The sequence below is a fragment of the Lynx rufus genome, unplaced genomic scaffold (assembly GCF_022079265.1).
Source record: "Lynx rufus isolate CCGP_SWC_20201006 ecotype Redwood Valley unplaced genomic scaffold, mLynRuf1.p SCAF_11, whole genome shotgun sequence".
In the NCBI taxonomy this organism is placed as follows: Eukaryota; Metazoa; Chordata; class Mammalia; order Carnivora; family Felidae; genus Lynx; species Lynx rufus.
The window spans coordinates 2,997,341-3,019,038 of NW_025814825.1; the positions used below are offsets into that span (position 1 = coordinate 2,997,341).

Sequence of the window (21,698 nt, forward strand, 5' to 3'; positions counted from 1 at the left end):
AGACTATGAACACTGTCAAAATCTGCCCCACCTACTTCCAGATCCTTCCTCAGGCCACATCCAGATCGCACCCTGACCACAATCTCTCAGTTCCTCAAACTTACCATGCTTCTGTGGCCGTCAGGATTTTTGCATGGCCTGTTCCCTTGGCCCAGAACATGTTTTTACCAATCCTCTCCATGGTTGACTTTTATTTATCATTCATATAATGGCAGCCCAAATGTCACCACAGAAAAGGTCTCCCTGGCTGCCCTAAACTAGTCGAGTTCCTGATTGTATCCTCTGAAAACCATATGCATGTTTCTTTTTTTGTTGTTTTTAAGTTTATTCATTTATTTTTGAGAGAGAGCAAGAGAAGAGAGCACGTGTGCGAGCAGGGGAAAGACAGAGCAAGGGAAAGAGAAAATCCCAAGTGGGCTCTGCACGGTCTTCAGAGCCTGATGTGGGGTTTGAACTCACAAACTGCGAGATCATGACTTGAGTCCAAGTCAGGAGTCAGACAGATACTCGACCAACTTAAGCCACCCAGGTGCCCCTGCATTATCTTTCAAGGCATCTATCACAATTTTAACTGTGCAATGTGAAATTAGTTGTCTGATGTCTATCCCCTTCTGCCTCACCCCCACCCCACACCCAGCTAGAACACAAGCCCCAAGAGGCAGGGAATGTCCCCTAGACCCTATCACAGTACCTGGCACACAGAATATCCTCAGAATTACTTATGAGATGAACAAAGATGACTGGCTAAATGTGAAAGAACGTTAAATTCAATTTAAGGTCCAGAGCTTTCAACCTATCTTTAAGCAGGGGAAATGGAAAATACTGCAAAGTAAAATAAAACCACCAGATAAAGAGTCTGAAACTAACCAGGAGAGAGAAATAATGACAATTAAACAAGTCCATTTAAGAAGGTTCTGGAGAGAGGAAAGGCTACCCCCATAATACCCAAAATGCAAACAATTCAGTAACTGATCAATTCATCACAGGAGACTTAACGTAATTCAAGATCGTAGACAACAAATAAAGTGATAGTATAAAGAAAGACAAGGGAGAAAAAGGATACCAGGAGATGTGCCCCTAATATTCAGCCATGAATTCAAGTCATTGAAAGCAATCTGAAAGAATACCTAGCATTGTTACCTCTAGGATTTCTTCTGAATCTCTCTTTAAGATTTTAATTTTTAAGTAATCTCTACACCACGTGGGGCTCTAACTTACAACTCTGAGATCAAAAGTTGCACACTCTCCTGACTGAGCCAGACAGGTGCCCATGAATCTCTCTTAAATGCACTATGTTACCATTTCAATAAAAACACAGTAGTAGCCACCCTACGCTTTTTTCCAAAGGAGTAAATACACAGCAAAGTTTTACCTAATATGGTAATAATATTTCCTGTAGATTATGACATTAAGAAATCATAAAGGTAATAATATTTCCTGTACATTATGACATTAAGAAAGCGTAAAGAAACTTCACTGTGGCAAACAAAAAACAAAAACAAAAACAAAAAAAGACCCAATGCCAAAAGCCAAGTCAAAAGATAAATGAAAATGGGAAATTTTTTTCCTACTCAAAACTAGAAAAAAGGGCAAGTCCCTGTAATATATGAAGTGCTAAGAAAATGGCCAAGGGAAAGACCAACACCCCAGTAGACAATTAAAAACTGTGAAGTGGGCATTTGCAGAAAAAGAAACACATATGCTTACCCATCCCCTTGAGAGAAATGCAGACTACACCAAGATGCTATTTTTCCCCAGACCAGCAAAATCCAGGTTTGATAAAAGCATGGTATGGGGCCACCATTATCTCACTCATATCCTACTAGTGGAAGTGTAAATGAGTACAAGCGCTATCAAGGGCGATTTGGCTACATCTGTTCTATTACACATGGACAGTACATCTGAAGCAGCAACATCACTTCTGGGAATTTACCCAGGAATTCAGTACTGTAAAGTGGAGTCATTTTGCACAGGTGTGATTTCTGGCTCTGCCCCCCTCTGGCTTAGGACTTCAGACAAGTTACCTAATCCTTGGTGAGCCTCAGTTTCCTCATCTGCAAAATGGAGACAATACTGGCTACTTCACAGGCCTAATTTGAGGACTGAGCCAATTTAAGGAAAAGGCTTAAGAGAGTGGCTGGTACGTAAGATGCACTAGATAAGCATTAGCAAATGCAGTGTATCCTCTTAGATACATTCACCCATATGCAAAATGATCCATGTTCAAGGTTACTGTAACAACATGAGACCAAAGACTGAAAACAAACTGGATGCCCAATGGTAAGAGACAGCCAGACAATGAATGACAATGCAACTGTAAGAAAGAATGAAGAAGTTAATGAATGTACTGTTATGGAAAATTCTCCAACATATAGTTAGGTAGAAGAGAGAAAAGGCACAGAACAAAAAAACATCTGTACCACCTTTTGTGTAAAAGGGAAGGGGAGCGCATATCATGAGATGCCTTTCTATTAAAAAAAAAATGCCAATTAAAAAATTAGAATTTTTTAGGTAATTATGTGACGTGATACACACATTAGCTAAAGCCATGGTGGTAATCATTTCACGATTTAGAAGTCTACCAAATCAACAGGTACACCTTAAACTTACACAATGCTTTCTGTCAATTAGGTCTCAAGAAAGCCGAAAAAAAGAACAGGGAAGGGGCACCTGGGTGGCTCAGTCGGTTGAGCAACCGACTTCAGCTCAGGTCATGATCTCACAGCTCATGAGTTTGAGCCCCGCGTCGGGCTCTGTGCTGACAGCTCAGAGCCTGGAGCCTGCTTTGGATTCTGTGTCTCCCTCTCTCTCTGCCCCTAACCCACTCACATTCTGTCTCTGTCTCTCTCTAAAATAAATAAGCACTAAAAAAAAAAAAAAGAAAAAGAGAAAAAGAACATTTTTAATGGCAGCATCTTTTTCAAACCTTAGGTGAAATTAATATCTACTCACAATTGTATACACCAACGATTCCCAAACTTTGTTGCTGGTAATTTTGGAATTACCTGGGAATCTTTAAAATTACTAATGCCTGGCTCCTATCCTCAGACGCTGAAGTATGGGACCCTGGGTATCACGACTTTTAAAATTCTCCAGGTGATTTGGATGGAGAGGAAAGTCTGGAATCCACAGACTGGAAGGTGAGAGGCTACTAGTTAGAGAGGTCAGATGAGCATCCCAACAAAGAGCCACTGCTCTGAAAATAAACGAAGTCCCAAGCCCCCAGGTCAGCAGCCCACTTCAAACACTAGCTGACTTAGGCAAATTAAGAGCAAGGTAAAATTGTCTAGACCATCCCATGGAGGTGATTTCAACAGCCAGGACTCCACACACTTCTTTTTCTATGCCCAGGGCTTGGCCACCCTGCATCAGCCCCCACTGAGGCCTCTTATCACATGGAGTGGCCCTCCTGCAGAGCCCAGCACACATTTGGATAACTTCTGGTAAAAGGAGACTCACTCCCTTCACCAAACTTCAGCCAAGGAGCTAACAACCCAGGCCATCTACCCTGCTATCCGCCCATCCCATTTGTCAGCACTGCTGCACGGCCAATAATTTAATCACATTTCACCTGATTCTTTATTTTTAAGTTGAGACTCCCACTACCCCACCACCACCACCCTCTTACACACACAGACTTCCTGTGAGGCTCAAATGAAATAACCATGTTAACACCATTCTGTATCTGCTGCACAAGCTGCAGATTTCAGAGCTGCAGACTCTGGGCAAAGATGCTCATTTTTCTACCTGTCCAGAAGACATCTGTCTGCACACACTGCCCACAGCTTCCTGTCTGGTGCTCTCCAGCCCTGCGTGGCTTCACATAAGACACTACACCAGACTTTCTAGAAGCCCTAGATGCCAGCCCATCTTCCTAAGGCATGATTTCTCCAGAAAGCTCATCAGACACTTCCTAGCGAAAAGCCAGGGAAGACTGCAAAGGACGCGTCACTTCATACCTCCTTGCAGCAGACCTGCAAAAGCTGTGATTCTTGCCACACACACATCAGACAGTGACCAGAAGTCCACACCACTGGGCAACATGAGGGCTGGGAAGCCAGACTGCATACCTTCCTGAGAGCAGAACACATGATTGGGATGCTTGGGGACTAAGCACCAAGAAGCAGAGCAGCAGGTAAAAGGTCCCAATACCAGCTGCCAGCACACTTAGCAGGAAGAGATTCAGATCTAGGGCTAGCAGGCTCAAGGCACAGGGGTAAAGGCTTAAAGCAGAGAAGCAAGGATAACACATTTGATTCCAGAAAAGTCTCTCCTGTTTACCTTTCAAACACGAATTTACTACAGGAAATACTTTTTTTTCTCAGATGTGATACATAATGGCATGTGGTTATAAATCCTTATCAGCGATGCAAACTCAACTATTTATAGGTGAAACAATCTCAAGACTGACCACATGTTGATAATTGGTCAAGCTGGATGGTTTGCAAATTCACGTTCCTTTTGTGTATGCTTAAAATTTTCCATAATAAAAGTTTAAACAAAATCCTCTAACATCATAAAAACAAATTTCACAGCAGGAGAATGTGAGAAATGTATTCTAACAGCATGATCAAGTGCCAGACATTCAGCAGGGAGACAAGGCCACTAAGCCACTAACTTGAGCAGCTATTTTTCCTCCCAAGGCATCAGCCTCCTCATCAGAGCCCTGGGGCCCGTGACAGGACTGCCACTGGCCGTGAACTCCTTTCTGGTGCTGGCCAGGCATCCCGAGCTGTTTCCCACTGTTGAATGCCGCATGCTCTATCAGAAGCGGCTGGTCTTGAGGATATTCAAGGTGTCAGCTCCCCACCTGTCTCTCCTCTGTGAGAAAATTCATGTCAGCCATAAAGGACGACATGGACACACAAGAAAGCATTTAGGAGAGGGGCTTCTGAGGCTCAAGAAAGACACACAGGAAAGGCCGCAAGTGTCAATTCAGCCATTCAGAGCTGGAGGAGCTGCTACAAGCGGAGCCTGTGGTTTCCAGCGGCCATGCCTCCGTCCATGCAGATCTCCCTGGCATGTCCTTCACTCACATCCTCCTGGGGAAATAAAAACCTACAAGTCCGCCAACACTCTGTCATCTGTGAAGTGTTCGACGACAGCCCAGGCCAAACATAGCCATTCCATTTTCATTTCTTCCTGAGCCAGTCCCAGGTCTGACTGGCCCCAGATCCCCACTGCCCTCCTCCCACTCTGCACGGGGTGACCTCTGAAGGCTGAAACTCCCAGTACCCTGAAGCCAGCTAACTGCCCCTGGGTGTAGCCAGGCAGAGGTACTGGCAAGAGACCGGAGGCTGGGAGAAGGGAGAATCGGGGTGTTCTTCCCCTTCTTATCCACCCTAGGCAGCATTCCTGTCTCAAGGCCCAGCTGGCTCCAGCTTTCTCTTGGTGCCCCCTGCCCCTGGGTTGATAACACTTCCTCCTCCCTCTGTCCTCCAGAGGAGGATGGGAGTGATATCCTGCTGTTCCAAACTCTCTGTACCCCCAAGGAGTGGTCTTCTCTACAGCTCCCCTACTGGGGCAACCAGGCCCTGGATTACATCCGCTTCCTCTCGTTCCACACAGTTTCCTCTTTACTGTGTGAGCCCTGCATGGGTGACTCGCCATCTTCCTTCAACTGTGCCATGGTCGCTGCTTTCTCACCAGTCTCTCCCCCCAGCCTCTCAGCCTCTTCACAGCAGGCCCCAGGTCTGCTTGGGCTTCCGATGCCCTTAGCTCAGGGCCATGCACTCAGTTATTCATCATACCCCGCCGTGCTCCTAAAAGGACGTCTCAAGCGTAGAGCCAGCACTTGGTAGATATCCAAAATCGGCTGAGTTAAATAAACACCAAGGATACCTCATAATCTTTTAAAAGTCAGAAGAAGGTCACAAGAAAACTCTCAGAAACATCTTTAAGGGACAGAAAGAAGGATGCTTTTGAGAGGAAACTGATTCTACGGATTCACCACCCATGAATTACAGCAACTTCCCAGACAACAGGCCAAGGACTAAGGTTATGAATTTAAAAAACAAAACTGTGCTATGTTCCCAGCTCCTACAAGAAATTTCACAGACCCTTATAGCTGCAGGAATACAACCCAGTGGCTAAGAGCAGGGGCTCCAGGGACAGGCTGCCAAGTCCTGGCCCCACCACCTACGAGCTGACTGACCCCAGACCTCAGCTCCCTCAGCCTGTAAAGTGGCACGGTTGTGCCCTGTGGCTTTGTTTCCGGAGCTAACTCAATTAAACAGGCGCACAGTGCCATCAGTCACTATCCACAGCATAGCTCCAGGGTCTCCAATCCAAGTGCCTTCGGAACAGGAAGGAAATAAGCAAGTGCAGCTGCCGTAGGCATGAGAAGCAGCAGAAGTGATGCCCAAGACAACCAGAGCATCCGTGCCTGTCCCACCACATTCTCTTTCAGAAGTCTTCTAAATCTCCAAAGCTAAACCACTCGCTGTGGGCCACACGCAGGCTGCCAGTGAGTCATCCCTGAATCCTAAACAAGCCTTCCCAGGGAACAGGAGAAGACTGAGGCCCCAAAATAATACGCGATCGTCGCCTGGCCCCAGGAACTGTGAGAAGCCAAGAGGCCCCATTCTTCCCATGCCATCTCAGGTTGAGAAGGAAAGGAGAAATGAAATGAGAGGGTTGGTAACACATGGCCAAAGAGAAGGGACACCTGAGGCACACAAAGGTGGCTTCCAGAGAGGAACAAATAAATACGTGGGTGGTGGGAGGGCAGAAAAAGTGAAAGCAAACAGAGTAGTTGAGGAAGAAGAAGGGCTGAGGTCCTGAAAACCCCGACAAGCCACACTAAGGAAAGGGCACTGGGTTGGCTTTGTGAAAGAAAAAGAAGATGGGCCAATCCATAATAACTGGACAAAGAGGGAAAAGGAAGTCACGTGCTGCCTGTGTCCTGAGGGCTTTCAGAAGTCACCTCATTCATGAGGCAAACCTGAGAGCTAAGATAATATGATCTGTTTTTAAAGAAGGCATGTTGTCTTTGGGGTCAGATAAAAGGCCAAATGATCACAGAACCAGGAAGAAGCAAAATGGAGATATTTTTAAGTCCTATGGGTTTTAAGACTGCCGGATAAAATACAGGATGCGTCATTAAATCTGCATTTCATATAATTTCTTAGTATACCTAGTTCCATGCAACACTTGGAACATACATATACTAAAAAAGTATTCATTGTTTATCTGAAATTCAAATATGGTTCCTCATCCTGTTTTTATTTGCCAAATCTGGCAACCCTATCTGGTTTCCAAATCTCTCTCCATTATATCAAGTTCACTCAAAGAACCTTGGGGTGGAAAAACAAAGGAGCTTATGAATAAAACTGAAAGGAGGGATAATCCACACAGATGGCCTAGCGGAGAATGCTGTTCTGCAACACATAAAATTGAGAGCATAAAAACGAAAAAGGTGAGCAGTGGGACCCACAGGAAAGTGACAACTAGAGAAAGAATACACTGTGGCAGTGCTGTGTGGCAAAGCCTAATGGTTTTCATCTGTGCGCTAACAAGTGAATTCCAATTGTGTTTTCACATCACCCAACAGAAATTCCAATGACCCAGAGCTACAGGGCTCTGGGCCAAGCAAGAGCAAACCAAATAAAGGATTAAAGTCATTAGTGCTAATCTCCCTTACCTGAAAAAGAATGGGAAGGCATTCAAAGTACTTTGGGAGGGGGACTGAGACAGACCAAAAGACTCCAACAGTCTTGGCTTATGGCCACACCTCCTCAGCAAAAGTAGTAAGGGCTTTCCTGGGTTCAAGAAGGCTTACTTTAACTTATTTACAATGCTGGCTGAGTCCCTGAATTATACCAACTGTCCTCCTTGCCCCCCTTCCATTATACCAAAAGCCTTCACACTGGGACAATAAAACCACAACCGTGCCCTGGTGAAAAGCATGTTCCTTCAACCTTCAAAAAGTCCCATTTCTATTGCTAGAGAGAAAGATCCAGAGGCAACAGAAAGAGTACAGGTCACTTGAGGAGTCCCCTGCAGACAGAAAACTACCGGCCTCCCACAGACTGGTCCCGGCTCACAAGCTGGAGCTGTCCTTCATCATTCAGGAACCGCAAACCTGCAAAGTCAGTCAATTTCAAAGACATTCATGTTTTGGCTTCTGTTCTTTAGACCAGCAGCTAAACAGGAGTGGCACTGGTGTCTCAGCCATCAAAGCCCACCCTCTGGAATCCACACTCCCTTGAAACAGGGTCAGAAGTCACAAAACAGAGAAGCAAGCTTTGACTGTCTGCTGCCCACAGTGCTAAAGACAGAAAACTAGGAAAAGGCACACGTCGGCTCCTATTTCAAGAAATGACGGAAAGAGCCCTACAACCGACCTACAAGGAAAAATGCATCTCTTTTAGGAAACATGTTTGCCTCTTGCTCTCCTTTTATTTTTACGCCACCACACAGGCTGGCTTACTCCTGACTCACCAAACCCTAGGAAATCGGCCAGGTTCCCAGGCATCCCAAACTGCCAGAGAAACACAGGCCCTAAAAAGCCAGGATGCAGAGCTCCCCAACTTAAGGCCTCCAGACAGTTCAGGGCTTGGGGCCTCAATCGCCTCCCCCCTCAGCTTTCCAGATGTTATTTTGATAACACCATCTTACGAAGAAAAGTTTTGATTCTGAAATATATTTTGGAAAACAATAGGAAGTATGGGGGTACTAATAATCTAAATACCATACTCCACAGGAATATCAGTTCACAAATTATCAAAACACTCTGATGTGCATGCTCTCATTTTACACCTACAACAGCAGTAGGATAGAGGTATGCTAAAGAAGGTAGTAAGCCCACCAAGGTTCACAGGCTCTGAACGCAATGTAACTTAGCTAGTAAGGTGGCCGGAGCCTCCAATGACTGGGAGCCACGTCCCGCAGGGCCTCGCATCCTCTGGTGTGCCACCCTCCTTTCCCACTGCCCAGTGAGCACTGCTGAGGGAAGGGGTGGGCTGACCCAGAGGGCACACGCCAGAACAGTTCCACAGACACACAAAATGGGGATACTGCACAGCTTTAAAAAACCCTACCTCTATATGCAACAACAGAGATACTGTTTAATATCAGTAAATATACAAACTAGGATATCAAAGCAAAGAATCCAGACACGCAATAAAAACGTTCCGTATAAAACCACTTATGGGAAGTTTAAAAATAAGCAAAACAAATCTACAGTGACAGAAGTCAGTGCAAGGTTACTTTCTGGGGTGTGAGGACTAGAACAGAGGACAGGGGAGGTTGGTGAAGGAAATGATAATAGCATGTAGCTTGAGCAGGGTGATGATGACACTGGTGAATTCATTTGTAAGTTCATGCAGCATAAATTTGTGCATTCAAGCCTTGTGCACTTCACTGTAAGCTTGTCATACTCCATTAGAGTTTATGAAAACCTGGGCACCCCCAAAACAAATCCCACAAAGTTTACGGAGCATCTCCTACAGCGTCAAGGCTGTGGGAAAAATGATCCTTCAAATGGCAGGACTTTTCTGCACCAGTCGCATGTGAGGTACCCTCAGATTGCCTATGTTCAAATCCCTGTTCTACCACTTACTGTGACCCTCAAGGTGTCACTGACACCTACACCTCATTTCTTCCTCCGAGACGTGGAGATGGCAAAGGGTTGCTAGGAGTTCCCACAAAAAGCGTTTTGAAATGTACCAGGCACACAGTAAAAGACAGTACCGTGTAGCTACCACCATGGAATAAGACAGATCATCTCACAGGTGATAAATGACAAAGTACGTGCCTTCAAATAGCTTAGGAGGAAAACACGAAGAAATGTCAGCACTAAGCAGCCAGAGCAGATTATGAAAATACAGAACCGTTCCTATTGTTCCCCTGCCCCCTCCCCACCCCCTTCTGCAGTCAGCTCCTGGAGGGGAGCCAGAAATGGCACCCACCAGGCTTGCCTAGCAGGGTCCTGCTCTCCTCCCCAGTTTGCCTCCTTTCCCCAACACTCAGGTTCTGAGTCAGGGAGGAATGCCCCTCTTGCCACGCCTCTGCCCCCATCTTCCTCTAGATTAACTTCGATTTATCCTTCAGGCTGTAGCTTAAAAATCACAGCCTGGACTACGGTCCCCACTTGCAGATTGAGTCAGGGGCCCTTCACCAACTTCCCAAGTGCTGTCTCATCCCACTGATATATATGGCACATTGCCTAGTATACAGCAGGTGATCAATACGTTTGTTTAAAAAAGAAAAAAAATCCACTATGACTGCGCTTGTCAGACTATTTTTAAGTAGAGGTTATAAAAGAAGTACAAAGAGACTGATTCCAGACTGGGACAGGAGCAAAGGGAGGGAGAAGAGGGGAGCCCAGATGGCTGTGCTATAAGCACAGGGGCAACCTACCAGGGTTCCCTGGATAGGCCACAGGCTGCCCCCTCCCATCACCATTTCTCTTCCAAGGCAGGGAGACTGCTACCCTGGAAACACTCCCTTAGGCCTGGCATCCCGGGAATTTGTCGTGGTGACAGGGCAGCCGTGACTGCTCTCACTGAAGGAACAGGAGTGCAGAAAACGAGGAGGAAAATGCCCACAACAAAATAAAGACAAAACTGATCATAAATTGACTTATACCCCACCCTCCCCAGGCTGTGCAGCCTGCACTTATGCTCTGAGGACAGGCCTGCATTCAAATTCCGCCCCCCGCTCCACCCGCGGCCTGCGTTGGAAAGCTGGCAAGTTATATAACCTCTCTGAGCCTAAACCTGCATAGCAATGCATTACAGCAGTACTGACCCCACAGGATGGTGCTAAGGGTTAAATAAGAAAATACAAGCAGATCCCTCCCAACAGTACCTAACCCCACAGTAAGTGCTGCATGAATATTAGCTGTTATCACAGCAACACAATCTGCTTTGGAAATAGAGCAATGCTGGTAAATAAGAATTGTTAATTAATTTTTTCAATCTTTTGGGTTTTTTCAACCTTTCTCAAATTGTGATCTATTCAAAATGCCATCAAGGAAATTAAATGCTTGCAACACACACACACACACACACACACACACACACAAAGAGGGGCGCCTGGGTAGTTCAGTAGGTGGAGCATGCGACTCGATCTCAGGGTTGAGTCCCACGCTGGGTGTAGACATCACTTAAAAATAAAATCTTTTTAAAAGTTAATTAATTTTAAAAAATACAAAATTTAAATTAAAAAAAAAAAAGCACCCATGATTGATGAGGAGTCAGGGCAAAGTCCTGTCCCCTGACAGTGGGTTACTCCCTCCCAAGGTTCTTCTTGAGAGGGTGCCTCCTCTAAATGCAAAGTAGGACAAAAAGTGCTGAGCCCAGGGCTGGGGTACCATCCATGTTTGCTGAATGACAGAAAACCAGATGAGGGAAAGCCCCAATAACAATAAAAACTGGAGATGGAGCAAGATAACAACAGCACTTTAAAATCTTTTCAGTCCCTTGGGGCGCCTGGGTGGGTCAGTCGGTTAAGCATCCGACTTCAGCCAGGTCACGATCTCGCGGTGCGTGAGTTCAAGCCCCGCGTCAGGCTCTGGGCGGATGGCTCGGAGCCTGGAGCCTGTTTCCGATTCTGTGTCTCCCTCTCTCTCTGCCCCTCCCCCGTTCATGCTCTGTCTCTCTCTGTCCCAAAAAAATAAATAAAAACGTTGAAAAAATAAAATAAAATCTTTTCAGTCCCAATTCATAACTTTAACACCAGGATAATAAAAAACAGCTAGCTGCTTTTGTAGATCACTATAAACTTTTCCTTTAAAAATTTTTTTAAAGTAATTTTTAAGTCACTAAGAATAGAGGTTATTAGGGCCTAGAGGTAAAGGGAAATGAGGAGGTATTATTTAATAGAGACAGTTTCTGTTTGGGATAGTAAGTTCTGGAAATGGATAATGGTAATGGTTGCACAACACTGTGAATGCACTTAATGCCACTGGATTGTACACTTATGGTTAAACTGGTAACTTAATGTTGTGTATATTTTACTGTATTTTTTTAATGTTTATTTATTTATTTTGAAAAGTGTATGGGGGGGGAGGGGCAAAGAGAGAGAGGGAGAGAGAGAACCCCAAGCAAGCTCCCTGCTGTCAGCACTGATCCTGAGTGGGCTCGAACTCACAAACTGCAAGATCATGACCTGAGCTGAAGTCAGACGATTAACTGACTGCGCCACCCAGGCGCCACTATGGTGTATATGTTTAAATTGTACTCTGGTTAGCAAAGATGTTAAAAGCATCTAGCCAATTTTTTTCTCCTCAAATTTTAGTGTTTCTATAATCAGAAGCTCCTAAATGAAGCAGAGACACAATGTTTTGACTCTCAGCAAATGTCTTTGTTTAGATAAATTAAGGCCTGTCTAGTGAAGACCAAAAAAAAAAAAAAAGGAAAAAAAAAACCACCAAAAACAAAAATCTCAATAGAATAAAAGTTATTATTTGAGTTGGTATATTAGGATAACAGAAAAACAATCACCACTTACATGAAAATAATGTCACAAGTTGAGAAGCTCTTTCTATAATTAAACACCAAATAAATTATTTTTCTCAAGACTATTTTAACCTTTCTAATTCAGTCACAAAAAGCCAACTGCACAAAAAAGACTCTTTGCTTAGGAAATCAACACATGAAGTGTTTCATCTACTGCAGGTACTAGATTTCGAAGAACTTTCCTTAGCTCATACAGACTTCCATGTTGTTTTCACTCTGTCACTTTCCTCTTTCCTTCTATGGAAAACTTTTTTGAATCATGACCAATGTCTGGCTAAATATCCTAACTCTGCTCCTCAGTACCAAGTGGCCTCATTTGATCCGAAGTGCCCTGAGATGCCCTGGAGGGTATTAGCCAGATCACCCTGGACACACACCTGGCACCCACAGGAGGCTGGTCTGATCTGGAACAGATGCATGGAAGATTATCCCGTCAATCAACACTGCTTAAAAAAACAAACAAACAAAAAAAAAAACCTGGAATTTGGAATTGCCCATAAACTAGTATCTCTAATTAACTTTACTGTATGAAGTCTTTACTTTCACATGGTTTGGGATTAAAGACTTAGGAAATTCGATCCATCCAACAGTATTCCATGAAAGGAATGTGGGTGGGCCTCAGGGCATAACAGGAACAGAGGAAAAACCACCTAGATCATTTCAATCTACCAGCAGATGCAAATTATAAAATTAAGACTTCAGTGGCATTTCTTTTCAATCACCACAAAAACAAAAAAGAAAATTAAAAACAAACAAAAACCCACCAGTACCACCTCAACATAGACAAACTGAGCAACCCGTTCTCCCCATCTTGGCCTTATAAAACCAACTACAAGCTAATTAAACTGTGAGTGAAGAGGGCACATCATTTCCCTTGAAGGGACTCAACAAGACAAAGAGGGTGACATAGCCCTCCCTGGAACCCCTGCAAGAGTCTGCTGAACCTCCTTTCTTGCTTGCACCTGCACTTCACCACTCTCTGGACTGGAAAGTGCTGGAGAGGGAATGGCTGCTCCTCTGCTGAGTTCGCTACATCAGCAAGCCAGGGCCAAGCTGTTAGGAAGTCCAGTGTAATGCTTGGGAAGCTGCTAGAGAAGCCCTTACACTGCTTCTGAGTGCTTCAGAGCACTGGCACTCAGGAGGCCAGTACTCCGAGAAGTACTGGGAGGTTGAATCGTGCCTATTTTTCAGGCTGTACTCCTCACATACCATTTTGTGCCTTACTGACAAGGCAAAAGGGGGAAGAAATCACAGAAAATTTCCCATCATTAAATAAGTATTATAATGAATTTTAATCACTAAACTGTACCCCATACATTAGAGCTAGGGACCAATAATAAGGGGGTGGGTTATTTCTAAATAAACCATAAATCAAACAATTAGCCTTTTTTGAACATTCTTCTCACCTAAATGAGAACACCTCTGCAAAGTAAGGTTTGTAATTTACTGGAGTGAACACTGAAATAAAACTCACAGCTGTGAGTTTCACAGCCATGAAAGATAAGAAAATTTGACAATATTGGGGAAGGAAGAGTTTGCAAGTTAACACCACTCTGAGATCCTGATGATTAGAAACATTTTCCAGAGCATTAGTTTCCCTATCAAAAAATTTCAACCACCACCAAGCAAGAACACACTGAACCTGTGAACACTGACTTCACCAGCTTTGACAATAATTCAATCTATCTAAAAGCACCTGCATTGTGATTGAAAACAAAAAGCAACACCTACCCACTGAGGGAAGAAGTATGGGAGGGAAAGAGGAAGAGGAAGGTTACTCCTGGTTCAGCCTGGCTGTAGTTGAAAAGGTCAGATGAGCATTTCTAGGTGTAAATGCAACGATCGCTGCAAGGCATTTAAGAAGAAATGCAGGGGCGCCTGGGTGGCGCAGTCGGTTAAGCGTCCGACTTCAGCCAGGTCACGATCTCGCGGTCCGGGAGTTCGAGCCCCGCGTCAGGCTCTGGGCTGATGGCTCGGAGCCTGGAGCCTGTTTCCGATTCTGTGTCTCCCTCTCTCTCTGCCCCTCCCCCGTTCAAGCTCTGTCTCTCTCTGTCTCAAAAATAAACGTTGAAAAAAAAAAAAAAAAGAAGAAATGCAAGCACACTGTGTGTGACACCATTACCAAGCCCCTGCAACTCCACCCTGCAAGCCTCCCATGGACATCTACAAGGATTCAGCCAAGTCTCCCAATCTCCTTTGCAGATACTTCCCCAAATAGAGCTTCAGGTCACGGGTACTTGCAGAGATGCACGATAGCACATTGTTTCCCAGAGGCAGCTGTGGGGCATTTCAAAACTAACGAAAGTCATGAGAAAACACTGAAATGATCCGTCACCATTACCAAAACTGAAGTGGTAAATCTGAACATGCCAACAGAACCACATTTTCCCCCTAAAAGCCTGGCTCAAAAATCCTTGGAAAGGTGAAACTGAAGACACTTTGTCCCCCTTTCAGAGGTGAAGTGTATCTTGAACATCTAGATATAGCTACAAGGTAACCTATAACCTCACCCACCCTTAGAAAACAAGAGCTTGGGTTGCATTGATTGTAATGGTCCCCCAAAGTATACACTGTATTCATTCATCCATCTAGCCTCTTTAACCAACCCCTGTGAAACCCATATGTGCTGTTGTTCAGAACACATGCAGCAGGAGAGTGACCCTATTAGTACAAGGTCAAGACAGAATGGGCACAAAACAACAACCACTGCAGTACCCAGGGCCTCCTGAGTCAACTCAACATACCCTTGAGTATCTACCACATGCCAGGCACTGAGAAATGGGAGTGAACAAAGCAAAATCTGCCCCTGGAAGAATGTATACCCCTGCTGAGGGGCACCTATGTGATGGGGTGGTAGAGGGAGTGACAGATGGGTCCTGTGGGAGCACATGAATGGGCACAAAGCCCACTGTGTGGCTGGTACAGAGGCAGTGGCAATGTGCACTGGGGTGGGGGTGGAAAAGGTAGTATAGTCTACTAGGATTTACGAGGTAAAAGGGAAGGGAGGAGTCAGGGATAGGATTAAGGGCAGGAAGTCTATCCCAGAGGAGTCAGAGAGACCTATTGAAATTCCAGCAACTAGCAGTTCAACCAAGTGAGAGCTTCTAGACGTTGAGGGGTAGGTGTGTGAAGCAAGCAGGGGCCAGAGCAAGAAGGGCCTGGTAAACCACAGAAAGTTTACCTGGATCCAGAGTGTAATGGAGAGCCACTGAATGTTTTTAAACAGGCAATGACTAGTTTCAGATTTTTGCTGTAGGCCAGTGTCTTTGGTCTTGAACAAGAGTCACTGCAAACCAGGTACTGGTGATTCTCCCACCCCAGCAAAACAAAAGGAACACTGCAAAAGACTGTCACAATCTCCTCTAACATTCTGTGTTTTTTTAATCAAATACAATTACATTACATGAAACAGAAGAGACATCAACATGAAGAATTTCAACTGCAGAAGAAAGCTAACCATATAGCCTTTGTAACAAAACTGAACCATGTACAATTAGACCTAACTGTGAGGTCAGACGTTCTCAAAGTTCTGTCTAAAGCTGGGTGTTTTCCATTAAGAATCTAAGCGGGGAAAAAAAAAAATTTTAACAACAACAAAAAAAGACATACACCACACCTCTTTACAAGGGCAATGTCAATCTGACAGCTTCAGAGTCTGCCAAAATTAAGTCTTAAAAACGGAAAATAGTGTATTAAGCTTCCAGAGTAAATAACCCCAAATCCACAACATTTACTATATGGAAGATTTTATTGGTTAATGAAACCATTACACTGTTGATGTTTAAAATAGCCAGGCTTTCTAATCATGCCATACAAACCTGTTTTTCTACTGTAACTTCAAAATTCCTTTGTATTTCTGTATTTCCCTAAAGTTCTAGAATAAAGAACTAACTTTATAGTTAGAGAAAGATACTCAAATACTAGGCCTTTATTTTCAAACCAGACACATGCTATTAGGTCTGAACCAGTCTAGAAAAGGCATACGCCTTAGAGACCAGCCATGCCAGGTGAAAGCTCCACTTATACTGAGAATACTACCAGCTCATCTAGAACTGTAAAACCATCCAACTAACGCCCATTATAGCATTTCCTCATCTCAGAGACCACCACCCCTGGACATCTCTTACTACAATGAATCAGATCATCTCCAATTACATTTTCACCCACAATAAAAGCAGGATAAATCTAGCCTAACATATAAAAGCTATTCAACAGACTGACTGAGCATTTGTTTTTTGTGTACTTTCTCCACGCCAAAGAAGAAATTATGAGCTATAATCAGCATCCTGGTTCCACTGCTGATTTACTGGGAGAAATTGGATAATCACTCAAAACATTCCACTCTTCACGTAAGCCCCAAGTAAAACATACTAGGGGCAAGCTCGTGACTCCCAGATGCACCAGGCACTTGGACACACGGATGAAAGGCCTCATCCAGCTGATTCTTCCCTAGAGATAATGTTTAACTTTATCATACAGATGCTGAGAACAGGGACCCATGAAACCAGTCCTTTATTAAATAGGTAGCTTGATCCAAGTAAGCATTTATATACCAAAATACACAGAAATGATCACTAGTTAAGATTTCTACTAGCCTTTGGACTGGTTTTTAAAAGAGGGCACAACAATGAGGTACCTACACACCTATCAGAATGGCCAAAATCCAAAACAATGACAACAGCAAAAGCTGGCAAGTATGTGGATCAACAGGAATGCTCACTCACTCCTGGTAGGAATGCAACATGGTACAGCCACTTTGGAAAGACCATTGAGCCGTTGCTTAACAAAAATACTCTAACCATACAATCCAGTAATTGCACTCTTTGGTATTTACTCAAAACAGCTGAAATCTTCTGTCCACACAAAGCCCTGCACACAGATGTCTGGTGCAGCTCTACTCTTAATTGCCAAAACTTGGAAACAACTAAGTCCTTCACAGGTTAATGGATTACTATGAAGACAGTAAAAAAAGATCAGTGGGTGCTAGGTTAGGGAGGGATGAGAAGGCAAAGCACAGAGGAGTTTTAAAGTACTTGGTCTACTCTGCAGGATACTACAATAGTAGATATGTGTCATTATACATCTGTCCAAACCCACAGAATGTACAAACACCAAGATGAACCCTAATGTAAACTAAGGACTTTGGGTGATTATGATGGGTCAAAGTTGGTTCATCAGTTGGAACAAATGCACCACTCTGGTGGGGAGTGTTGATAATGGGGGAGGGGAAGGACAAGGAATATGTGAGAAATCTCTGTACTTTCCCCTCAATTTTGCTGCAAACCTAAAACTACTCTAAAAAAATAAGCTGCTAAAAAAAAAAAAAAAAAAAAAAAAAAAAAAAAAAAAAGAGCCACACTCTTCCACAGTGTGGCTGATTAGCAGTGTACCTTCCTGGACATATATGCAGGGAAAAGGAAAGACACTCACAATCACCTTTAGTGCTCAAGAATATTAAAGTTAATATTGTAAGTAAAGGAACTAATAAGAGCCAGGAGAGCAAGTAACAGGATTATGACACCATCTTCCCTTTAAATTAACTAAAATATGAAAAATCTAGCAAGGCCTTCATTGAATTGAATATAGGCCTTATCACAAACTTTCTAGGCAGCTACTAATAAGGGCTATGTTTAACTTAGAGTTGTTAGGAGTTGTCCAGCTTAACCTTGACAGAAACTATGACACAGTATTGTTCAATGGGCTCCTTACACCCACAGACCCATTTCACACAGTCACACACATCTCTCCTCCCATATTGCATACATGAGAGGTCAAGCCCACTTCAACACAACCTGGGTCCAAAATTCTCAAAAGCTTAAAAGAACTCTTCTCTGCATTTGCCTTAATAACACCTGTCAAATACTAAGGAACCAGGTAAACCACAAGCATTTTTGTTTCCTTGAAAGTATGAATTAGAGATCAAAGAAGAACTGAGTACCAAAAGGTACTTGTAGGCTGTCATCTAAAACAGTATTAAAACTCTACTCAGTACGGCCACATTTCACAAAGTATATCTGGTGGGGTGTCAGTTTTAGCTGAGGGTAAGTGCTAAGAAATAAAGCTACCACCTCACACACTCGTCAAACCAAGTGTTCAGAAGGCCTCCGATCTTATGCACCAGGAATGAACACATTTGTCCATGTGAAGCCAACATGTTTGTGTATAATTTACAGACCTACTTATAATACGGTCAACTGTCAAACAGATACCCTTTCACAGTATCTCCACCCCTAATCCTCTCTCCCAAACAAACAAAAACAGCCTGAATTGCTCACTGTATACAAGAGGTTAGAGATTCTGTTTCATATAAGTTTTACTACTTTCTATGGTTCACATTCTCCAAGAGACTAACCCTCTCATTTACTAACTCAAACCTTAAATAAACTGCTTCCACCAACTTCCCCCTCTTCTCAAACCCCCACTCAGCAGAGACCTCTCTCTCGGCCAAGAAAGCTAGAGAAGGCTTGGAAGTGGCTGCCTCTGCAAATTCCTCCCTCTTCCTACCAAAAGGGCACTTCAAGAACTTGACAGTCTGGAAACGCGTGAATGTTGTTCCCATTCCATTCACCAGGACTGGATTTGAGCATGCAAAGTGTCTTTCTATAATCAATTTCTATTTAGGCTGCCAATCACACTGAAACTTTGGTGGAAATCTGCTTCTTAAGCAAATTCAGAATGCCATCCAGGTCCCATGTATGAGCTAGCACTGAGGGAGCATACACACCCACTCACACATACACACTCACTTCTCTGCTGAAGACTTTTTCTGGCACAGGGGCATCCTAAACTTGCCCCGTTTCATTTCCAGACTGTCATCTTTGATCCATTCCCAAATTCATGCTTTTTTCTCCATCTGAAGGTTCAGTCTCATCAGCTATGGTGCAGCAACTATGGTAATTTATGCCCTTGATTTTTTGACATTTTCTTCTCAGCTCCTGGCTGGGAAACTGTTTTGATCTGAATAGAGTTGTCTGTATGGGGATTCTGCATGTTAATGATGTGGCTAGCTGGCAGGGATATTAGGTGAGAGCACACGGTGTACTTTTTCCAGTTATGTTTCGCCTCATCACGGCTATAGTGGCCTTTCTAACCGCCTGCTTCGCTAGGAGGGAGACTACACACCTAATCTTACCCTCTTCGGGTGAGCCTCGGGCGCCAGGTGGAAACAGGACAGTCTGTTCTCTCATCAAGTATCTGGACTCAGAGGCTAAATATCCCTAGACACTCCACCACCAATGAAGCAAACACACGTACATCCTCCTCCGCAAGGGAAAAGGAGTCAGTCGATACCCTTCACGGTTTCAGCCTGTCCAAGCTGCACACCCTTCACTCTGTCCAGGTTTAGTGTAAGATGCTGCATTCTCCAGGCTGTGCACTGCCGCTGGCACCCCCTACACTCAACTCGAACCAAGGAAAGGACTTCCAACGGAGGTGGGAGCATCAGCTCCGGTACCCGCCCTTCCCTCTCAATCCTGGCCAGAAAACTCCACTTCCCGGATTCCCAGCCACTCTCTCCCGCCCCCTCCCCGGGCGATCAAGCTAGCGCCGTACAGATGCCAGCGAAGTGCCCAGCCCAGCTACGCAGCCCCCGCACACTAAGGCAGGCCCCCGGAACCTAATCCGGCTTCCTCCCTCTCCCACAGCCTAGGGGTCCCCGGATTCTGGACGTACACCTCAGGCACGCTGTGACTGAAAAAAAAAAAAAAAAAAAAAGTCCCACCCCGCCCCCCAGCCACGCCACCAGTCTCCAGCACTGCGCGGGAGGGGCCTCCTCCCCAGTGGCGAAAAGAGAATGTGGGTGGTTGTCCCAGCAGCTTTCTCCCGCACCCCGCGAGGGGCCTGACCCCTGAGGGAGGCCAGACTCGCGTGGCCCCAAAGGGACACCTCCCTCTCCCCGACCCTCCAGGGGCCAGCAGTTCTTGGCAGAGTGTGCTCGCTGCAGGTCCCCGGAAGGCTCGGGGAGTTCGGGGGCTGCCCGGTCCAGGTGCAACCTCTCCCGGAGGCGGGCGGAGGTCGGCGCCGCGGCGCGCCCCCCGGGGGAGCAACTCACGATGGTCACGCTGGCTTTGCGCAGGTCGCGGTTTTCCTCCTGCAGCGCCTTGCACTTGAGTTTGTAGGTCTCCAGCTCGATCTTCAGCACCTTGTTCTCCTGCTGCAGCGAGGCCAGGCGGTTGGTGAGCTCCTCCAGGCGGAACGGCGAGATGACAATGCCCCCCGACTTCCCACCGCCGCCGCCTCCCCCGCCGCCACCACCACCGCCGCCGCCCGAGGTCGATGAGCAGGACGACTGCATGGCGGCCGAGCTGCTGCTGTTGCCCCCCGCCCCGTCCGTGTCGCTCTCGCTGGCGCTGTCCGCCATGGCCGCGGCGGGCTGGGGAAAGGAGGAGGAGGAGGAGGAGGAGCAGGGAGGCGGCGGCGACGAAGGCCGGGCTGCGAATGAGTGGGCGCCGGGCGAGCACAGGGGAGCGCCGAGCTGGGCGCCTGGCAGCAGGGCGCAGACTCCGAGCGGCGGCGAGAGAAAGAGAGGGAGCTTCCCGCTGCCAAGGGACCTCCTCTGCCAGAGAACAGAGACCCCGCCCGGGCTCGGGCAGTACTGCACTGGGGCTCGCTCCAGCCGGGCCTGGCGCGCTCGCTAGGCCGCCCTAAAGAGCTGGCCGAAAGCTCCGGGACCCGCCCGCCGCCACCGCCGCGGCCCGCCTCCCGGCGCCTGCCGGCGGGCCAGGGACTCGCGGGCCCAGCCGGGGCGGGAAGGCCAGGTCAGCCCTCGCACCAGCTGCGCGCTGGCCGCACGTGTTCCGAAGGAGGGCCTCCCGGACCCCCGACCTAAGCCCCCAGACGCCCAGCCTCTTCCGGGCTCGCGCCGGCTCCCGGGAAAAGGAAACCCGGTGCCCCGCTAGCCTCGCAGGTGTCGGGGACACGTGGAAAGGTCACGCCGGCTCCCGCATTCAGCCGTGGCCGGGCCGTGGCCGGGCCGTGGCCCCGTCTTCCGCCGACTGCGTGTGCTCCTGTCTCCCTCTGTCTGTTTGAAACATACACGCAGCCCTTTGAGTTTTATCTTCTCGGAGAGCTCAACTGGGAAGCCTAGGATAGCGCTAAGAGAACAGAAAGTTCCCCTGCCAGGAGCCCGAGTGGGGTGAAACAACAGCAGCCACAGGTTAACCTCGTTAAGAATTTGCGGAAGAGACATGCCACTCTCTTTGCTCCTCCTCCTAATAATCTCATAAACCACACTGC

General features: G+C 46.0%; 1 protein-coding gene across 3 annotated transcripts in view; it reads right to left on the minus strand.

Moving 5' to 3' along the window:
- Positions 1-21,022, minus strand: part of CCDC6 (coiled-coil domain containing 6) — a 110,702-nt gene extending 89,680 nt beyond the window's left edge. For 2 of the 3 annotated variants that reach the window (XR_006960883.1, XM_047072811.1), the window contains exon 1: positions 20,515-21,017. Coding sequence is in view for 2 of the 3 variants with exons in the window: in XM_047072811.1 (XP_046928767.1) it covers positions 20,515-20,823 (309 nt within the window). In the remaining variant the exon portion in view is untranslated. Of the gene's footprint in view, positions 1-20,514 lie in introns of all 3 variants that reach the window. The other variant, XM_047072812.1, reaches the window with a different exon arrangement.
- Between the last annotated feature and the right edge of the window lie 676 nt (positions 21,023-21,698).